The sequence below is a fragment of the Pezoporus flaviventris genome, unplaced genomic scaffold (assembly GCF_033815535.1).
Source record: "Pezoporus flaviventris isolate CSIRO_AGI_PZ_B2104156 unplaced genomic scaffold, CSIRO_AGI_Pfla_v1 ptg000001l, whole genome shotgun sequence".
Lineage (NCBI taxonomy): Eukaryota > Metazoa > Chordata > Aves > Psittaciformes > Psittacidae > Pezoporus > Pezoporus flaviventris.
In genome coordinates this window covers 27,283,072-27,302,511 of record NW_026892549.1, presented here as the reverse complement: position 1 = coordinate 27,302,511, position 19,440 = coordinate 27,283,072, and the positions used below count along the sequence as shown (strand labels likewise).

The 19,440-nt window shown below is 38.2% G+C and overlaps 1 protein-coding gene across 3 annotated transcripts in view; it reads left to right on the top strand.

The window, feature by feature from the left end:
• The window catches only part of GRID1 (glutamate ionotropic receptor delta type subunit 1), a 596,456-nt gene that overhangs the window by 278,032 nt on the left and 298,984 nt on the right, over positions 1 to 19,440 (top strand). For all 3 annotated transcript variants that reach the window (XM_061449455.1, XM_061449436.1, XM_061449445.1), the window contains exon 3: positions 923 to 1,207. In XM_061449455.1, the coding sequence (XP_061305439.1) occupies positions 923 to 1,207 (285 nt within the window). The remainder of the gene's footprint in view (positions 1 to 922; positions 1,208 to 19,440) is intronic.

Below are 19,440 nucleotides of genomic sequence, written 5' to 3'. Positions count from 1 at the left end.
CTTCTGGGGGACCCTCAGGGCTGGTGCAGTGCTAACTTATGAGCGCTCACTGTGCTGAGCTCCCAGGGGCCAACTTTGCTGCTGTTCATTCAAGAGGACTAGTGAAAGCAGGAATCAACAGCTGCCTTAGTCTTACACAGTCTTACCACCACCACTGACTAAATAGCTGCTGAATTATAGCTGGGGGCCTTGGCTGGAAACGTTTTCCAGCTCCAGCTGAATATTAGCTTGTCTTACTTTGGGGAGTCCTGAGAGTCCTGTTTTAAACTCAACTAACACTTCCTTCTCAAAAGAAAATGGGCTCAAATGTATATGCTGTATTTTTAAATAGTACGTGCTTTTCTAGATCTTTTTGAAGACAGCTACAGTGTTGTTAATAATTGTTTAGTCATTCATGGGTTGCCTTTGTTCTAACAAGTACCTTTGTTGTTTCTCCATTACCCTGAGATGTACAGTGAATGTTTTTTCATCAATTAAAAAAATGCTTCAAAACTCTATTGTATAAGACAAATCTTTGAAACAAAAGAAATTGCTTTTTATTGTCCAAAGTCTTAATCCAGTGTGCACAAGAAAGATTAAGAAGTAGAAGCAGTGAAGTGGGTTTTAAAAGACAGGAGCTCAGTTCCTGCTTCCCCCAGGAATGGCCTGAAGCAAGGGCTATAATCTCTGTCCACACTGGCTCCTGTCTGAATAAATGACAGCAGTAATGTTACATGTCCTCTGTCTTATCAATACAGATTGCAGATACTGTCTCCTTCCGTAAAGGTACAGGACCTGACTCTGAAAGGCTTCAGCTGATACTGTGATAGAAATAATTTCAGCTCTGTGCTAATTGCCTGTCTTGTTCCCTTCTTAGCATCTAAGTTTGTAAAAGGAATTGTTGAGCTTGTTCTAACCCTCCTTTATTTCTTGTCTTCTCCAGCCTGTGATCTGATGACTCTGGGGATCTTAGCCTTAGTGACATCCACTGGTTGTGCCTCGGCCAATGCCCTGCAGTCCCTGACAGATGCCATGCACATTCCACACCTTTTTGTACAGCGCAACACAGGAGGCTCCCCACGCACAGCCTGCCACCTGAACCCCAGCCTGGAGGAGGAGGAGTACACGCTGGCTGCCCGACCGCCGGTCCGCCTCAATGACGTTATGCTGAAACTGGTCACTGAGCTGCGGTGGCAGAAATTCATAGTATTTTATGACAGTGATTATGGTAAGTAAAGTGGAGAATTTCAGATGCTGTTAAATTGGTTTCTTCTTAACGGGGACATGGGGAGGAAAATATAATGGAAGAGGTGGGATATAGCTTTCTGGGTCCTTCATTGACAAAGGGGAAAGTGTTTCAAGTGGATGCAGGTCTTTGGTTTCAAGGAAAGGTTGCTGTGAAAACTAGTTCTCAGGCAAGCAGCAAAGTTGCTTAGCAACACCTACCAAGACAGCTGAAGTTTGAATCATCTCACACTTTTTCAGTAAAATATTAATGAAGTGTTGACATTGATTGGCAGGGGTCACAGCTGTGCAAGGAAGTTCAACATGGCCTCTACCCATTCCCAGAAAACACTTTCTATCAAAGCTGAGTACCATTCTCTTTAAAAATTAATTTTCATAATAACTATTTACAGTTTCTTTTTTCACATGCTTCCTCACACTGTTCTCCATTTGGGCTAAATTTCACAGTGATATACTTCCTGGCATTAAACCAAAGGTTGAGTTAATATTTTCCCTATATCTAAGGCATTTCCTTCAGCAAAATTTTTACTTTGGGGTGGAACTTGAGGAAAAGGAGTTTCTGCCCAAGCAAATTATGATGGGTGTAAAAAATGAATGGAAAAAATCTTTCATTGTGCCAAGCTCTTACAGTGAAAGGGAATTGTGTGTATAATTTCATTTTTATTTCACCCCTTCCACCAGCTCAACTGATACGAACACTGTTCCATAGATGTAATTCTGTCGTATTCTCAGGACTCGCATCTTAGGGTGTAGGATCTACAATAGATGTAAGGTAAAAAGATGTAATGGGGAAAATAAATGTTCTACAGTATATTTTAAGACCCTGCAGACACTTTTGGTTTAAAATGTGATGAGTAGCTTTTGGTGTTGGTGACTTATTATGAACAGAATACAAAGAAAGGCGACTAGGTTAAATTGCAGTTGGAAAAATAATCTTACGTGTATCTGTGCATGTAGTTTGGATCTTGTATCTAGTCTTCCACAATTGCAGAAGATTCATATTTGCATTCATCTCCTATAATGATAGATTTTCAGTGGTGAATCAGAGAGAAATAACATCTTTGGTTTTGAGGTTTGGCTACTCCTGGTTAAAAAAAAAAACCAACAACTCAAACAACAAAACCCAACCAACTGAACAACAACAGCAACAATAACAAAAAAACGGACTCCTAAGCTTGGATGAGTTCTGAAAGTCTTGGGTACAGCTTTCTATTCTCAGTTGTTAGAGATGTCACTGCTGTTTCTTTGACAGGTGGACCAAACATGATGAGGGTGATTTTAAGTGGGAAATCAACTGAAACTGTAGCATCCTTTAATTCTATAGAATTATTTTATGCATGAGAAGGCTGCCGTGATGCCTTCTCAGTCAAAAATTTAGCAAGCGAGCAAATAAACTGCCGTGTAATTACTGTCCTATGTAATGCTTGACCAGTGAATTGAAAGCAAAAACCACAAGCTATGTGGTAAGTATTCTTTTGGTGGCCTTCTGATAGCACTAAGAAAGTTGTTAAGTAGCAGAGGATTGGGTTTAAAAAGTTAAAATTATTCTAAGAGTTATTTCCAAGAATGAAAAAAAAGAAAAAGATCTTAAATGGATGCTTTACAACCATTCTTTTTATAGTTACTGTTGTTTTCAGCCTGCTGATTTGTAGCCTTAAACTTCCAGGACTGTTTGAGTTAGGGATCTTTCAACCTCTGGGTTGGGAATCCTAGCCCTGGTAATACCCCAGATGTTCTATGTATAAACTCCTGTTTACCCATTTTCCTTGGTAGCAAACCTGGTTACTGAACTGTGGTATCACCAGTTCCAGCAGTGCATCTGTGTCTTTGCCTTTTTCTGCAAAGAGTTAACATCTCAGTACCAAATCCTGAAACCCTTAATTCAAATACTGTGTAAAGTCAGTTATGATAAATTTATCTTTTCCATTTAACACAGACTGACCTTCAGTCCACATCAGTAAGACACTAAAAGGGGATGGAAAATTGCCACAGGTGTTCTGTTCCTTCCAGCTGAGAGTGCATTGTGTACTGCAGCTGCCTAAGTACTGTTTCCTTTCTTCCTCTTGGATGTGACAACCATCTTATACCCATTCCAATAGATGGTTTTTTTTGTTTTTTTTTTCATAAGAATTTGGTGTGAGGATTTTCTGTAATGAAACCAACTGAACCTTGCAAACTCTGGGTAGGCATTGGTGAAGAAGGGTTAAATAATCTAGGTCCCAGGAGATTGCGTGCTGTGCTCAAGAACAGCAGCCTGGCTCCCAGTGCATGCCCATTGCCCTCGTTATCTAGCTTCAGCAGAACCATGCTTACACATTTCCAGTCATAAAGAAGCAGTTAATTTAAAGAATACATGTTTGTGATTGCAGAGGGTTTCCAGCACTGAGCTTCTGTGGTTTGCTGTAATAAATGGTCCTTCTTTACCTGCTGTCTGGATATATTTATCTGGAAAATATACTATTTCCTTGAGTAATGTTCTAATTTCTCCATCTGCTGATCTCTTAAAAACCAGCCAATGCCTTAGTGTCCTCCTTGTGGATACTGTCAAGTTTTCTAAAAACAGAATAAACATGGCACAATTTAAAGAAGTCCCATGTTTATAGTAGTGCTGTTTTAAACTGGAACCAAAAATTGTTCACCTCAGGAATTACTTGTCCCTTAGCAGACATGCATTTTTGGATTATAATTGCCGCACTGGCTAAACTAAAGAAAAGTAACAGACTTGGCAATTAAAAATACGGAGCAGTCACTGAACAGCCTTACAAGCCCCTGAATCATCAATGCATAAAATAGTTAGGGTTGGAATGGACCTTAAAGGTCATCTAGTTCCAACCCCCCTGCCATGGGCAGGAACAGTGAATATTATACTTATGATAAAATACACATTGTTTTACACTCCTAACACTTACTTTACAGAAAGAAATCTGTATGCACAACTTCAGTGAAAGAATATGGTCCTTTCCAGTAAAATATCTCAAATTCTGCAACAAGAAATTGAGAGGTTTTGCAGGAAAGTTGCTGAAGTTTTAAAGAAAACAATTGCTAACTGGAAATGGTAGAAACAGGGTAAAAGCTGTGGTGTTCCACCTAATGTGAAACCAGCTTTTAGATTGTGTCACTTGTGGTAAAGAAATACATAACTGCAAGGATGAGTAATAGCTTGGTTCTGGAGAAGTGACCTTTCAAAGACCTCAGACTTAATTTTTACAGTATTCAGACTCTTCTTGATTATATGCTGTTGCACTGACCAGTACCAGTGGGGGAAAGTTCAGTTGACACATAACCATATAGTTCTGTATTTGCATAAGAAAAGATAAGGGTTGATGTCATACTGCATCTTCCTGACTCAACCCTTGTTTTGCTGTTTCTCTCACGGTTTGTGCGTAATTTCAGAGGATGCGTGGAAATTTATTCCACTTGATATATAAAAGGAGCTTTCTACTAATGAGACTGCTGCCTGATACAAAAATGATGACTAGGCACTATAGCAATTCAAGTCATAGATAAGTCTCCTGTCTTGCTGACGTGTTGCAGAGCTGATGGAGCTCAAGGCCAGAATGAGACAGTCTGATCCCTCTTTCTGTCACTGCCATGCCGTACCATCTTGAGAAGCCTCTCTAGTCCCTGTATATGCTTGCTTTTCCCATGTATGAAATGGAAAGTAAAACTTTCCTCCCAGTGTGACTGACCTGGTGTTTGAAATTTCTGTAGAAATTCTTTAGACAGCAGAATTAAGTGGCACAGTCAGGAATATGGCAATAACAGTAAGCGCTCAAGGGACCATGGTCATGATAGATACATTATTTTACTTTAAATGTCGTTATAAAAATGCCATGCTCAATTGTGGTATCTGACACTAATTTTCTGGGGAAAACACCAAGTTGATTCTATGTTTGTCAATGGCTGTCAGATGGTGCTCTGTGGAACTAGGTCTACTAACCCGTTAAAGAACCTGCAACGGAAATTAGATCTGTGTCATCCTAATCATCATCATTTTTGTCATCCAAATTGATTTCTCTTCAGTTGTTCTGATGTGTTATGAATTGCTACAGGAGCATCTTTTGTGCCTCTACATACATTGCATCAGTGTGTAAGGGTCTGCTGGGAAGTGTAAAGTTTTATTTTGCTGACCTCTTGGATGTAGAAGCATCAGTAATCACATTTTCTGACACAAAAATTGGTAGCATGACAAGTTTTGTAAATAATCTTACCAAGCTCTAAAGTTAGTATATGTTAAAAGCAGTGGGTGCTGCCCACAGTAAGATACAGTTGGGTAATAAACAGTTGAAAGTGTGCTTCTAGGGTGGGTAAATAAACCGGTGTACGGTTAGAGGAAAGATTTGAGAAGGATTTTGGAGGCTGGATGTGAAAGTGAAAACAGTGATGAATACCAAGTCATATTTTTGAAAGCAAATGTAATAGCTTTATTTTCATTAGTTTAATCTTCCTGTTGAAAAGCACTTTGTAGTTATATTGAGTCTCTCTGGTTTCCTGCGTACATGTGCACATGCCCATATTACAAAACATAAGATAGGTTTTTTGGTTGGTGTTTTGTTTGTTTGTTTTCTGTTGTTTTTTTTTTTGTGTTTTTCTTTTTTTCTAATGACTCCATTTTGTCAGTGAAAGCGAAACTAGATGTATGAAAAGGAGCTGTAATATTTTATTCTTAATTTTTGGTGTCAATAAGTGAGTGCTATCTGGTTAAGAAAAGTGTTATAAAAAATTTTTACTGAAGAAACTTTGAAAGAATATTGAACCTTTTAAATCTATCTATGGAACTTTGTAAGTACCTGGAAAAAAGCCAAACCCACCATGTATTCATTTATAAATGATTTTATTTTTTACGATTAGAGATTTTTTCTTTATGATAATTGATGCCACGTTAATTTTGAATTGTGCTATGTAAAAAGATCTTGATTTTTCAATATGCTGAGTTTCATACATTTTGTTTCTTACAATAATTATGTGACAGTTTTGAGTCCTACCTGTCAAGGGCCGCACACTTGATTGGGAATTACAGGTATTCTGGTCTTAATAGTTTTATAACTATCTGTCGGTCCTGGAATATTGTCTCCTTTGTAAAGATCGATTTGTACAGGTGACTGCTCTTGCAACTATTTAGTTTGCAAAGGAATATGGTAATAAAAATTGAGAAATGTGTGCTTCACCCAGTCCATGTGTAACTGCAAATTAGTTATGATGTGAAGCATTGTCTGTCACAATAAAAGCAGAGTAAAACATTTTCACATAAGCTACTTTCATCATAGAATCATAAAACAGGGTTGAAAAGGAGCTTAAGATCATCTAGTTCAACCTCCCCTGCCGTGGGCAGTGACACCTCACACTAAACCATGTCACCCAAAGGTCTCTCCAGCCTGGCCTTGAATGCTGCCAGGGATGGAGCATTCACACATTCCTTGGGCAACCCATTCCAGTGCCTCACCACACTCACAGTAAAGAACTTCTTCCTTATATCTAACTTAAGCTACTCCTGTTTAACTTTGAACTCATTAGCCCTTGTTCCATCACTACAGTCCCTAATGAAGAGTCCCTCCCCAGAATCCTTATAGGCCCCCTTCAGATACTGGAAGGCTGCTATGAGGTCTCCACACAGCCTTATTTTCTCCAGGCTGAACAGCCCCATTTTTCCCAGCCTGTCTTCGCACGGGAGGTGCTCCATTTTACCTGTTTTACTTTTTTTATTGTCTTTAATATTTCTTTCAATTTTGTCAGTGTAACTTATCTTCTGCTTTCTGCATCATTATTGCAGCTGTCAGGCAACCAGTTCTGCATGACTAGGGCTGCCACATTTCTCTACAGTATTTTCCAGTGAGAATGCTTTGTTTAATGCCAGTACGGGGAATTTGGTGCTTAAGATGTGGTGAACCAGTTGCACATGCATTGGCAGATGTCTGTTCAGGAGTTTTGACACCACCAGAAAGAGCAATCAGCCACTGGAATAATATCCTCAGAGAAGTGGTGGATTCCCCACTGTTAAATAATTTAAGATTCACCTCAACAAGGTGCTGGGCCAACTTGTCTAGAGTGTGCTTTTGTCAGGGAAGGTTGGACCAGGTTTTCCAACCTTGTATTCTGTGGTTCTGTAATCTTTGCCACTGGTGCTGCTGTGTAAGATGATAAAGGGATGAATAGACTCGGCCTAAGCACCTTTTCATCCATTAAGGAACAGAATCCTCTGAGCATTTATTCTATAAAAATTCTGCACTACCTAGTTATTCTTGTGTAACTAGGGATACTGGATGTCTAGACTTCAGACAAATATAAAATATTTAATTTCTACTTGGAAAAAATGAAGACTTTCCCATGAAAAGAGTGTTTCTTATAACATAGTATGTAATTATCACTGCTGCTGCAGAGAATGCCAGGAAAGAAAGAAATCAGCCAAGTTCTTCAATCCCATTGGGAGTTTGTGATAATATGGTGTAGAGGAAAAAAAAAAAATTGACCATTTGAATTTCACACTGAATTTGATATGAAAGCTGTTGAAGAAATAGCATTGTGTGTTCCTGTGTTTATCCTTGAATCTCTTTTCTGACTGTAGCAGCACTTAGAGTAATTGGCCTGCTTAAATTAAGCATAGATTTTTGTCATTTTTTGTAGGTTTTTTTTATTTAGTAATGCATCACAGTATATAACACTAAATGTAATTAAAGAAAGTCAATTTACTTCAAATTATTACTTATAAATTAATTTTAGTACTTTTATTTTTAAGGTATGTGAGTAACTGTGCCAGTAGCAGATATAAGGCTTCTCCCTCTCTAACCCCCCCATAATTTCTACCAGGGTATGAGAGTGGTGGGCAGAGATTGTTTCCCATAAAAGCTATTCACTAGGCAGGGCATCATATTCAGGGCAAGGCCTGATAGGATATACAAATGATCTTAAAGTTATGATAAAGCCTTTATTCTGAATAAGTGCTGTCATAGTCTACCTGGCAGTTCAGTGGTATTAGAAGCCAGTCACAGATCTTTTGACAAATAGGTTGGGCAGTTTCAGGCAACTTACCTTGCTTGTAAATTCAAGGCAAGATAAGGAAATGATTGTGACCTTTCAAATAGTTTGAAAAGTATTTTGTCAAATTCAAAAAGCTGTGGAGTGACACTTTGAAAACAGAAGCTTTGAATTCTTTATTCAGGAGAGTTATTTTTAAAATCAGTTTATATTAAAAGTTTTCAAAAGTAGATATCTGAGTGGATGGTCATGAAAAAAACAAAGGCTTTATTAGAAGCAGTTTTCCACCAGTTTTTCAGGTCAGTCATCTGATCGGAAGTGATTATTAATCCAGTCCTGAAAGCACTCATTGTGCATTCCTTACTTTCTCTTTTTCAACTCATTGTAATATTTTAGTGAACACTCCAGGCCCAACTTTGCGGAAACTAGTGGCTATTGGTGACTCTGTTTTTTCTCTTTTATATTGTGAAACAGAGAAATATTTCATAATGCAGCACACACTGTCTAAAGAAAGTGCAAACTTCAGCAGCCTGGAACCAGAGGGTGCAAATTAATTCATTTTGAACAGAGAGGCTTTTGAAAATTGTAGATGTCATCTGCAAAAGGTCCGAAGTTCTTGGACTTCCTTTCCCTGACTGATGATATTTTCAATCTATTGACTTTTCAAGCCATGGCATAAGGCTAAACTGTTTGTTCAGGCATGTGAAAATGGCAAGGAGAAATGTAAGGATGATTTGGTGTACTTGAACAGGGAATCCAAGGAACTAATTCTAGAAGAGATTCTCTTTAGTTCATATTTGTTAGAGAATGAATGTTTATATCCATTCATCAATAAATGCATAGCTGGAAATTGAACTGCAGAAGGATTGAAGTCTGTCCTGGAGGATGAATGTGGGGCTTCAGGCAGTAACATTCTGAGAAAAAGTATTCAGATATCTCAGTGTGCAATAAACTTTGGTGAATAAGTTCCCAGTCTCTATTGTCTTTCATGGAAACTGGTAGGGAGGGAGAGAATTCATATACACACACCAACATAAATATTTATATATGGTTTTCAAGGCAATGGTAAAGGAGTATATGTATATTTACATACACATGTGTATATGCTTGTGTGTAATTGTATGTATGAGCTCATATATGGAATTAAGGAAACATATTTCCTCTGCTCCCTATTGCCTTTGCCCAGTCCCGCCTACTAATCTTTCTGATGCAGCTGAGCAAGAATTCTTTGGTTTCCTTTCTGAGTGGAAATGGTTTCTTTTTTATTTTACCCAGTTAACATTTGGTGTGGCTTTCTATCTGTGCTTTGTCTTCCTTAAGACAGAAATCCTATTCCTTCTCCTTCTCACGCTTCTTGTATTTAGATACTGTGTTTTATTTATTTTTTTTTTCTTATGGTTAAGCTTTGTTGTGGCTTTGCTGGCTTTCTTCAGCAGCCTTTCCATAGGCTGGTGATAGTTCTTTGTCCAGGACTATTCCTTTTCTCTGCTGATCAATGATAAACAATGAATGAATGTACTCTGAATGATTCTTTTTGTTTCTCCTCTGCTTTGAAAAACATTGTGACTTGAGTATGTTAGAGAAGAGAAAGCATTATTAGTCATTGTTTTCATAGAAGGGATTAATCTTGAGGACCACAATGAATGTAAAATGACTAAAATCTTTCTAGAGGAAAAATATGGCATGGGATGTAGTTTCTATAGGGTCCTGAGGGTTAAAGTGGTTTTCTATATATCGTGTAGGTGCCAATAAATATGTGCTATTAGCATTCCTGCACAGTATTCATATGCTTGTGATATATGCATGTATTTGCAAAACAGTAAACTACTGAAGTTTTGTGTGTGTATAATGTAGCATAATTAGTTAGGCAGAACCAGCTTTTTATTCAGCATCCGGGAATTGGAAAGATCTGATCGATGCAGTCCAGGTTGCATTTAAATGTAAAGTCATAGTTGCGTTTTTTCTTTTTTCCTTCCTTCCTCCTGTTTGTTTTTTTTTCCTCACAAGACAAAACTGTAAATATTCTGTACTGCAGTGATATTTGTGGAATATGAAATAAATATCATTCATACTGTGAATTAAAACATACAGAAGGGCCATTCTTGTAGCCCTCATGGAAATGCAAGATAATCTTTTATTTTGTGATAGCAAGCAGGAAAGCAAGATACTTTTCCTTAGCTGAAAATAAAAAGGGCCAGTGATCAAGAAGGCTAAGCAAAGCTTGACTGATTTTTCGTGTGGAGGTGAATGCAAACACAGATAAGTTACGTAGGAGGCTATTAAATCAGGAAACAGTAGAAAATGAAGAAATGTGAATTCCTGTCAGTACACTCTTGGAATTTGTACTGTAGAAGTTTCTATCTCAATGCTCCTTCTCTTCAGGAACTAGTCAGTGTGAAATGTGGAGAATTCCTCAACCATTCAGATATCAAAGGACTTGGAGTTGTCTGGTCTCAGAGCAGAACCCTAAGTTGTACACTTAGTCAATGCTGTGCTATACATTACCTTTATGACTTTACATGAAACTGTTTAGTGAGATTCTTTTATCATAGTATCTGAGTGATTTACAGTTTATCACCTTATCCTACAAGATAAGGTAGCTGTGCTTTTTCCATTGCATAAAAATTGCAGAGACATGGGGAGTGATTGACCATTAAGATATTTGTGTAACTATAAACTAGGTATTGTCGATTTCATAGCGTTCTGAATCTCATTTTTATGTCTGCCTAGCTGTCTACAGCTGTGTGAAGTTCCCTTCCTGTCCAGAGGTGTGCAAAGGTGACACATTTTTTCCTTTAATTGTCTGTGCAGGCCTTTTATGCCTTCTGGATCTATGTTCTATGTTTAGGCTTGTTGCTCTTAAAGTTGTTTTAAGGCTTACGTCAATCACTTCAGAAGGAAAATGCATCATTAGGCTATGAAAAATTAAATAAAAAGCAGAGGAAAAAAGGCCTCACAGCTTGGATTATTCAGAGTCGGAGCCCATTAGGAATATAATCTGGATGCCTGAGTTCCATTAGAGAGTGATTTAATATTCATCATGTTACAGTGTTTGTTTAAATGGTACATTATTTTTGTGTAAAAATTGAATAAATAGGATTAGTCTCATTACTGGGGAGCACTGACACCTATGGAGATCTTTTTTAAAACTGGATATTTTGGTTTTGTATCTCTTGTTTTAGTAATCAAGACCCAAATAGTCTAACAAAATCATATGGAAAAATTGTGGAGGGCTTCAAAACAGAGAAAAAAATTGAGTGAAGGCATTCCTTGCAGTAATTTCATTGATTATTCTTTGTCATGGGAGAGCTCTGGATGGAAACATAGATATTGTAACGCTATTTGGAGGAAATATTTCAGTTCATTAAATTGGAAGGTCTTACAGAGTCAGGAACTGTTGACAGTCCCCATTTCATGGAATCATTTAGGTTGGAAAAGACCTTCAAGATCATCATCAAGTCCAACCGTTAACTTAGCACTGGGAAGTCAACCACTAAATCATGTCCCTAATTGCCACATCTGCAAATCTTTTTAATACCTCAAGGGATGGTGACTCAATGACTTGCCTACTTGAGAACCTTTTTGGTAAAGAATGTTCTCCTAATATTCAGTCTAAACCTTCCCTTGTGCAATTTGTTCCTGGGAAATAACACTTGCGACTGGCTGCCAACTGGATTTAACTCCATTCACTACCACGCTTTAGGCTTGGCCATCCAGCCAGTTTTTCACACAGTGAAGAGTACATCCCTCCAAGCCATGAGCAGCCAGTTTCTCAGGAGAATTCTTTAGGAAATGGTGTCGAAGACCCTTCTAAATTCCGGGTAGACAACAGCCAGAGCTTTTCCCTCATCTACTAAGCAGATCAACCTGTGAAAGAAGATCAGGTTAGTCAAGCAGGACCTGCCTTTCATAAACCCATGCTAGTTGGACTTGATCACCTGTGTCCTGGGTTCAGCAGTAGTAGTCATTTTTCTCCTTCTTGGTAGCTGGTGCAGTACTGTGTTTTGACTTTCAGCCTGATGTTTTGGTTTGGCCAAGGACTTTGTGAGCCTCATGCTCTGCCAGGGAGGAGGGGAAGCTGGGAGGAAGCAGAGACAGGACACCTGACCCAAGCTAGCCAAAGAGGTATTCCATATCACAGCATGTCATGCCCAGGATGTAACTGGGAGTTAGCTGGAAGGGCTGGGAGACTGCGGGGTTGGAGGAAGTATCGGTCCGTGCTTGGTCGGGCTGGGGGGGGTGAGTTATTGGTGGGCTGGTGGTGAGGTGTTGTATTCTCTTCCCTTGTTATTTCCTTTATCGTTATTATTATCGGTGGTAGCAGCAGTGATTTGTGTTATACCTTAGTTACTAAACTGTTCTTATCTCAACCCGTGGGAGTTGCATTCTTCTTGATTCTCTTCTCCATCCCTCCAGGAGTAGGGGGAGGGCAAGAAGGGGGGTGGGGGGCAGTGGGTGAAGGAGTTCTGCCTGGTTTTAAACCACGACAGCCTGGTTGTCCTGTATGTGCTGGATGATATCGCTCAAGCGTATCAGCTCCATAACCTTCCTGGGCACCTTCTCACCAGCCTATCTCATCCATCAGTAAGAATTGAACCTTTGGCTTGATAAACCTTCAGCTGTCATGCAGCAGATGTGGAAGAGAACTTGGGAACTCAGGATAGTAATCCAGCTCTGGTATATACTATGGCTGGCTCGAATTTAATTTTCAATGTGATTATGATTTCCTCTGGTCTGCCTCTGGCCACCATTTGCTTATACCATGAGCAAAATATCGTCTGGAAAACACCCGTGCAGAGTGAGGGAAATAGAGAAACCGCTGTGAAAGAATGGATGTTATGTTTATATCAAAAGACCAAGAACTATTCAGTCCCTGAAATACAAAATGCCTTCTTTGCATAACAGACCAGAAGTAAGAGATCTCATTTGTCCTAATGCAACTCCTCAGTAATTTTGAAAGTAATTTTGCTTTGGCCCACTGATATTAATATTTGACATTGCCATTAACAGGAATTAAGATACATCTTGTCTTCCAGAAATCTATATTATAACATCAAGAGAACTTTGTTAAGAAAGAAATAAGCCATTAACTAGAACCAACACTTCCCTTTATCCTTCAAATGACAGAATCTTTACAGGAAAGAAGTCTTTCTTCCATTTATTTTTGTCAGTAGGAATATGCATCCCCCTTGCTGTGGAAGAATAATTAAAGGTCAAATTCTGGCATTGTATTCTTAAGTCAGCACAGCCTGATCACCAACACCTAACTGGATACCCCACAGGGCACTTCTGGAGTAATAGAAATCCTGTTGGCTGAAGGAACAGCAGTGTGCTTTAATTTTGAGTGAAGATCTTCCCTGTTGCTCTGCATTAAGGATGCTGTGTTATGATTGCCTTATATGAAAATATATATGAGCTTATCAGATTTTATAAAAAGAAAATAGTTTGGAATGGAGATATTTGACTCCAAATGATAGTTCTGATGACCAAAGTGCACTATTCCTTTAGCAAGCAATATTTAGTGATATGCTCTGTCTCTGCTGTATAAAGTAACATCTGTGGGAGTCTGTGGTGGTTTGTATCTTTTATTCATTCCCATCTTGTGCAGCTATGGAAGTCTGGACAAGCTGTAATTAAGTGAAACTATACATTATGGTATTAAAATGGGAATAACAAGGGCAGCCTTGCAGTAAGAAGGGTGGGAGGCAAAGAAAGAGGGACACTTTAGATTATTGGCTAATTAGTGGCTTTATAAGGTACTTTTCTTTCTCTAAAATCCTATTTATACCATCAGAAAGGAACAGACTTCTGAATCATGGCATCAGAAGGGGTCAGAACCCCAGAGACAAGTGAGTTTAGCAAGTGCAGCCACCCTCTTAGTAACCATCGACTGGCTGCGGGAAGTCATTACATTGGTGTGATGGCAGTAATACCACTGAAGGATAGAAGTGTTTTTTTTTTTTTGTGGAATCTCAGACTGTCCTCTTTTCTGTTTGGTTTACTATAATTTAGCCAGTTGCCTTTGGATCTGGTTTAGTAACTTCTGCTGTGCAACAGTAACAGAAAATTAGCAAACTAGCAATAACAGAAATCTTGAATTTATATCAGAGAACAATATGACATTTAGGGCCTCTTCAGACAGTTGAATCAGATCAGTTGATGGTTTATAACATGCTGTGGTGGAGAAAATTCTTATTAGACTTAAGTAGTAAGAGAGAAAACTACAAAGTTAGCAGTGAGTGTCTCCACTTTATGGGCTTACCTCATGCAGTGAAGGTGATAGAAGGTCTTCATTTCACTAGCTCTGCAAATTCATTGCAGTACATTTAAAAATACAGTGTAAAAATTAACTAAAAGCTTCATAACTGAGGGGAAGGAGAGAAGGAATTTTGTTTTCTAGACTGAGATCTACTTTCTTAAGTTAAAGAATCTGGATTGGGTTGATAGTAATAAAGATGAAAACTTTATTGCCAACTTTTTCACAAATTCTGCAAGAACTGATGTAGCAGTGTAACTTTCAATGAGTTCATGGTCGCTTGAAATCTAGATGTAAATGAGTAGTCATAGGGAAGGAATTGGAGAATTTATAGCCTTTTTAGGATACTCAGAATTACTCCTGATTTTGAATCTTGCCACAAAAAGGTATGCCCGATGTGAAGAAACATCTGCATGAGGCACTTTTTAGCAACAGAGCCTAATACCATCCATCTCACAGAAGGTCATGAAACAATATCACCTCCTACCCTGCAAAATTTAGGCATATGCCAAGTTCTCAATCTTTAGACTGCATAGAGGGACTGTAGAGGCTACATATAACCTCGGACTGAAACACGCGTAACTATGTTTACAGAATGAGCTGTCTACATGTAGACACACAGGGATTGAGTTTTTCAGTTTGCGTTGAATTTTACTTGGTTGCTGAAAAAATACAGCACCTGTGATTGCACTCTGTGTGTGTGAGGTCATCTGTCAGTCTGCTTGTGTTCTAAATAATGGTGATCTTGTTGATCAATTTTGAATCAGTCCGATATGGCAGAGGCCTCAAGCCTTTTCTGTTAATTAAAAAAAAAAAGGGTGGTCAGTACAAGAGATCTCAAAATTCCAGCAGTGTGGAAGATTGCACTGTGAACTCAGTTGCAAGCTATTAGACAGCAAAGAATCAACCCAGCAGCAGCAGCAGGTGCTCAGTTAGGTTTGAAATCAGGGAATCCCAGAAGAAAAAGCTCTTATAGAAGATTCAGCGGTATTAAAAGCTTTAATCAGGCGTTGTTAAATATGAGGTAATCTAAACATCAGACACAAAATCACAGGACTCGCGACCGCCGTTGCCTAGGAAAAGGTTTGTTACTAATGTTCCAGTGTTTAATCCCTTTTGTATTTTAATTTTTCATTTTCGTTAGCTGATGTCAGGAAGACTCATTGTTATTGTTGCACTGTATAATGGATTGGCAGGGAGTAAACCATTTCTAAAAGAGTTCTAAACCCCTTGGTCTGTAGTGATTCCCTGAGTTGTCTTAGGATCTGTTGAAAAAATACTTGAATTTAGTCACAATTAATGCAAAATCTACCTTTCTCTTGTTCACTTTTTAAAATTTCCCCTGGAGATGGCCTTTTCATTTGCTTCGGACTTCATGAAATCTATTTTTCTGTTCACTGTGACCATTAATCGCTTTATAATAAAACCAGACAAATTTGAGATCTTTCTGCTGCAGCAGGGCTAGCAGTGCCACCAGAAGGAAAAGAAAAACTTTGCAAAACTAATAATCATCTGGGGCAGGAAGAGTATTTGAGAAGTTCTGACCCTTTGCAGGAGAGGAGTGCATTTTCATTGCAAGTTTTTATATTCACATAGGAAGAAAGATCACTCATGCTATCTAGCAAAACAATAGCTAATTGAATCTTTGTTTCTTAATGATGAAAGCTTAAGGGAACCAGCTGGGGACTCTGAACTATTATTTAAAAAATGAAAAGCCAAGTTGAATTTCCTTTTATTCTTGGCCACTGCTGTTTTTCAAGTATTTCTCCAGCAGAATCTATAAGGACTTTTTTTTTTGGTCATGGATTTATTAGAAAATGAGGAGGTAAGAATATCTATGGTCTTTGTGTGTAAATGTGAGGGATTTGGGGGATGTTTAGATCAGTGTGTTCCTGAATGTTCTTGTTTATGTTACCTGCCTAACAGAAAACCACAACCGTTTGTTGAAATGCTGCTATGAGAAATTGATATTGAGTATTCTCTCAAACAATAGAAATCAGCAGCTAAATGTTTGGGGGGGTTTTGTGTGTGTTCTGTTTGTTTTTTTTTTTGTTGTTGTTTGCCTTTTTTTTGTTTTTGGTTTTTTTTTTGTTTGTTTTTGGTTTTTTTTGGTCTTAATCATGATTTAGAGATTGGAAATTGGCAAGCAAAAGGAGACCTGTAAATAGCTTTGTTTTCCCATGTGTTTTGAAGGGGAGGATGGCTGTTTTATTTAGCTAATCCTTTATGTGCCAAAGAGATATTTTGTTAGGGGAAAATATTGTAAATATCATGGAGTAGGTGTTTTTTTTTTTTGTTTTTTTTTTTTAAGGAAAAAGGATGATAGGAAAGAAGGATTTTAAATGGTTGATGTTTATTGCTTTTTATTACTGTGTCAATTTTATAGAAATGTGTGATATTAATTCCTAGTTTGTTTGAAACATGTAAATGCAACCAGAAGTAAGCTTTTCATTAGAAAATCTTGTGTAGGACGTTACCATATTGACAGACACCAAAATCCCCCTACAGCCTGTCTTACAGTGGAGTGTCTCTTACAGAATTTGACTGTTGATATGCAATGTCATATATTTAAAACAAAATGAAGCCAAAATAGTCCTTAAAGATCACAGAACCTGTCAAGATGCTTCATCTCTATGCTTTGAATTTTATTTAATTCCCCAGAAGTTTTTGGAGGTCCAGTGGCAGGGTGATGACCAAGTTTCATTGGCTTTTAATGTCATCTAAGTACTTGGTGTAGTGACTATTTTGCCTTTTGAATATGTTTTTCCTAAAGCCTTTTTACAAGACATGGCAAAGCTTAATTTTACTGGAATATAAGGGAATCTTCCATGTATCAGTCTAATGCCTCAGGAGTCTGCAGATCCTCATGGAGAAGGATTTATATATACTCCTACCAGCCATGTTTGCATATACGTATTAGTCATGTAAATCAGACTTTAATGCACCTTATTCTTATCAATTAGAATAGTTTATGCTTGGCTTCTATCAGTCAGGTTTAGATGCATGGCCCATAACTTTCCAGTTATCACACGGATTGCAGCGGCCCTAAATCTCATGCTAAGATGAGGCAATGTTCCCATTCCTCTTGCTGTGACTTTTCCAGAGGTTTTTTGTTACTCTTGAATGTTAAATATTTCCAGGTATCGGGTAGCATGTGTGTGGTTTAGGTTTGTTTGCTTTCTAAAAGTGAAGTTTATCACAAAGTAAGCTGACGGATATGGTGAGGATTGAGCTGAAGTCCAGCCCCTAATGTTTCTTATTAAAATGGTGGTAACAGAAGCCAACCTAAAATCAAGTTGTTCATGCCTTTCAAACCTCTTGGGAATTCTCATTTTAAAGAAAAGGCGGTATGGTTGTATTTAATTGTCAGTTTTGAAAATAAATTCTGATTATTACTTCATAATAGGGTTTTTTTATTTGTATTTCTGTTGGAGAAAGCTCTTCCTCCTCTCTTCTTCACTTTGACCAAAGTGCTTAATGAGGCAAGGGATTATTGAACCAATTGGTTGATTTTATTTTTTCCAAAGTACAGTCTTCAGGTGGGGCCTTGCTGCACTCACTGGCAGTTTTGTTCTCCTTATTTTAAAGATGAGGAAGTTAGATCAGTATTAAGTATGAAGTGGCTTCTGTGTTCATTTGTGGTTCATCTGACAGCTATGCACTTTACAGTTAGTGTGTCTATGTAAAGTATGGTCTGTCTGTGAACTTGCTTCACACAGCAATGGAGAAATGGAGCTGTCTCTGTTAGAAATAACTGGTAAGAAGCCATAACTACTGTTACGCTATGCAATGAGGTTCGTATCTCACTTCAGTTGCTGAGGCTGCATGTCACAGCCTTCAAAATGATCTGCTTTCTCCCTCTGTGGTCATGCATTTCTTCAGAGGCTTCAGTGGACTGTGTAAATCTTGTGGACTGTGTTATGATTCTGTCCACCTTCTTGTGGGCCTTCTCTCCTGACATGAAAAGCTGCGGAGTCATTTGGGTAACATTAATAAGGGAGCCACCTTCTTGTGAGCCTTCTCTCTTGACATGACAAGCTGAGGAGTCATTTGGGTAACATTAATAAGGGAGCTAATCAGGAGCTGGTTGTCTTCCTTTCCCTGCAGTCTTCACAATTTGGGACATGCCTCTTTGATAGCAGCTGCTTGTATGGTGACAGCAGCTAACAAAGCAAAGCAAGCTTTTTGAGAAAATGATGTTTATTTTGCATGTCTGTCCTTACGGCAAGCCACCTGTTGCCAAGACTAATTGGTAGTGTTTGAGGATCAGTAAGTGGTAGGAGAAAAGTGGGATAAATGCAAGTGTAGACAACATCCATGAACATATGTGCTTAGAATATTTCAGAGGGTGCATTTTTGTTTGTATTCATGTCCCCATGCTGCATTTGTGTAATACATATATACATTACTTAAATGCACATGCATGTACAGAGCAATATCTATACAAATATGTATGTATCTGTGTAAACAACAAGCAAAGGCAGTTTGTGCTTATAGTGATGAACGCCTGTCACCTGGAATCTGTAGTTAGAAGTTCAGCTTTAATACCGAGGTAGCATAGAACACCCTTGCAGGAATAGGAGTTTGACTTGGTATTATTTAAACACGTTTAAAAAGGTGAACCTTCTGGGAAAAAACGTGCAATATTATTCTTTTTTTTTTTTTTTTTTTTTTCAGCATAACACCTGACTTTCTAGGTTCCCAAACAAGTCAGTGTTAATATTGGAAGGTAGGGACTAATGCATGGCATTCAGTCTTTGTAGGAACATATCTTCATGGGAACTGATCAATTTCTTGCACTAGTTCCTTTATGTGCACACAGGAAAAATGTTAGATATGTATACTACCTTTGCAAGTACCATTCTGTTTTCCAGATTAAATTTGTGTTTGGTCTGTCCTAGAGAATGAATTGGTTTGGCAAGGTCAGGCTATGTAGATAATGGGATGTTGATTCAGGAACCTAAAGTATCCAGCAAACATGGAGAAGT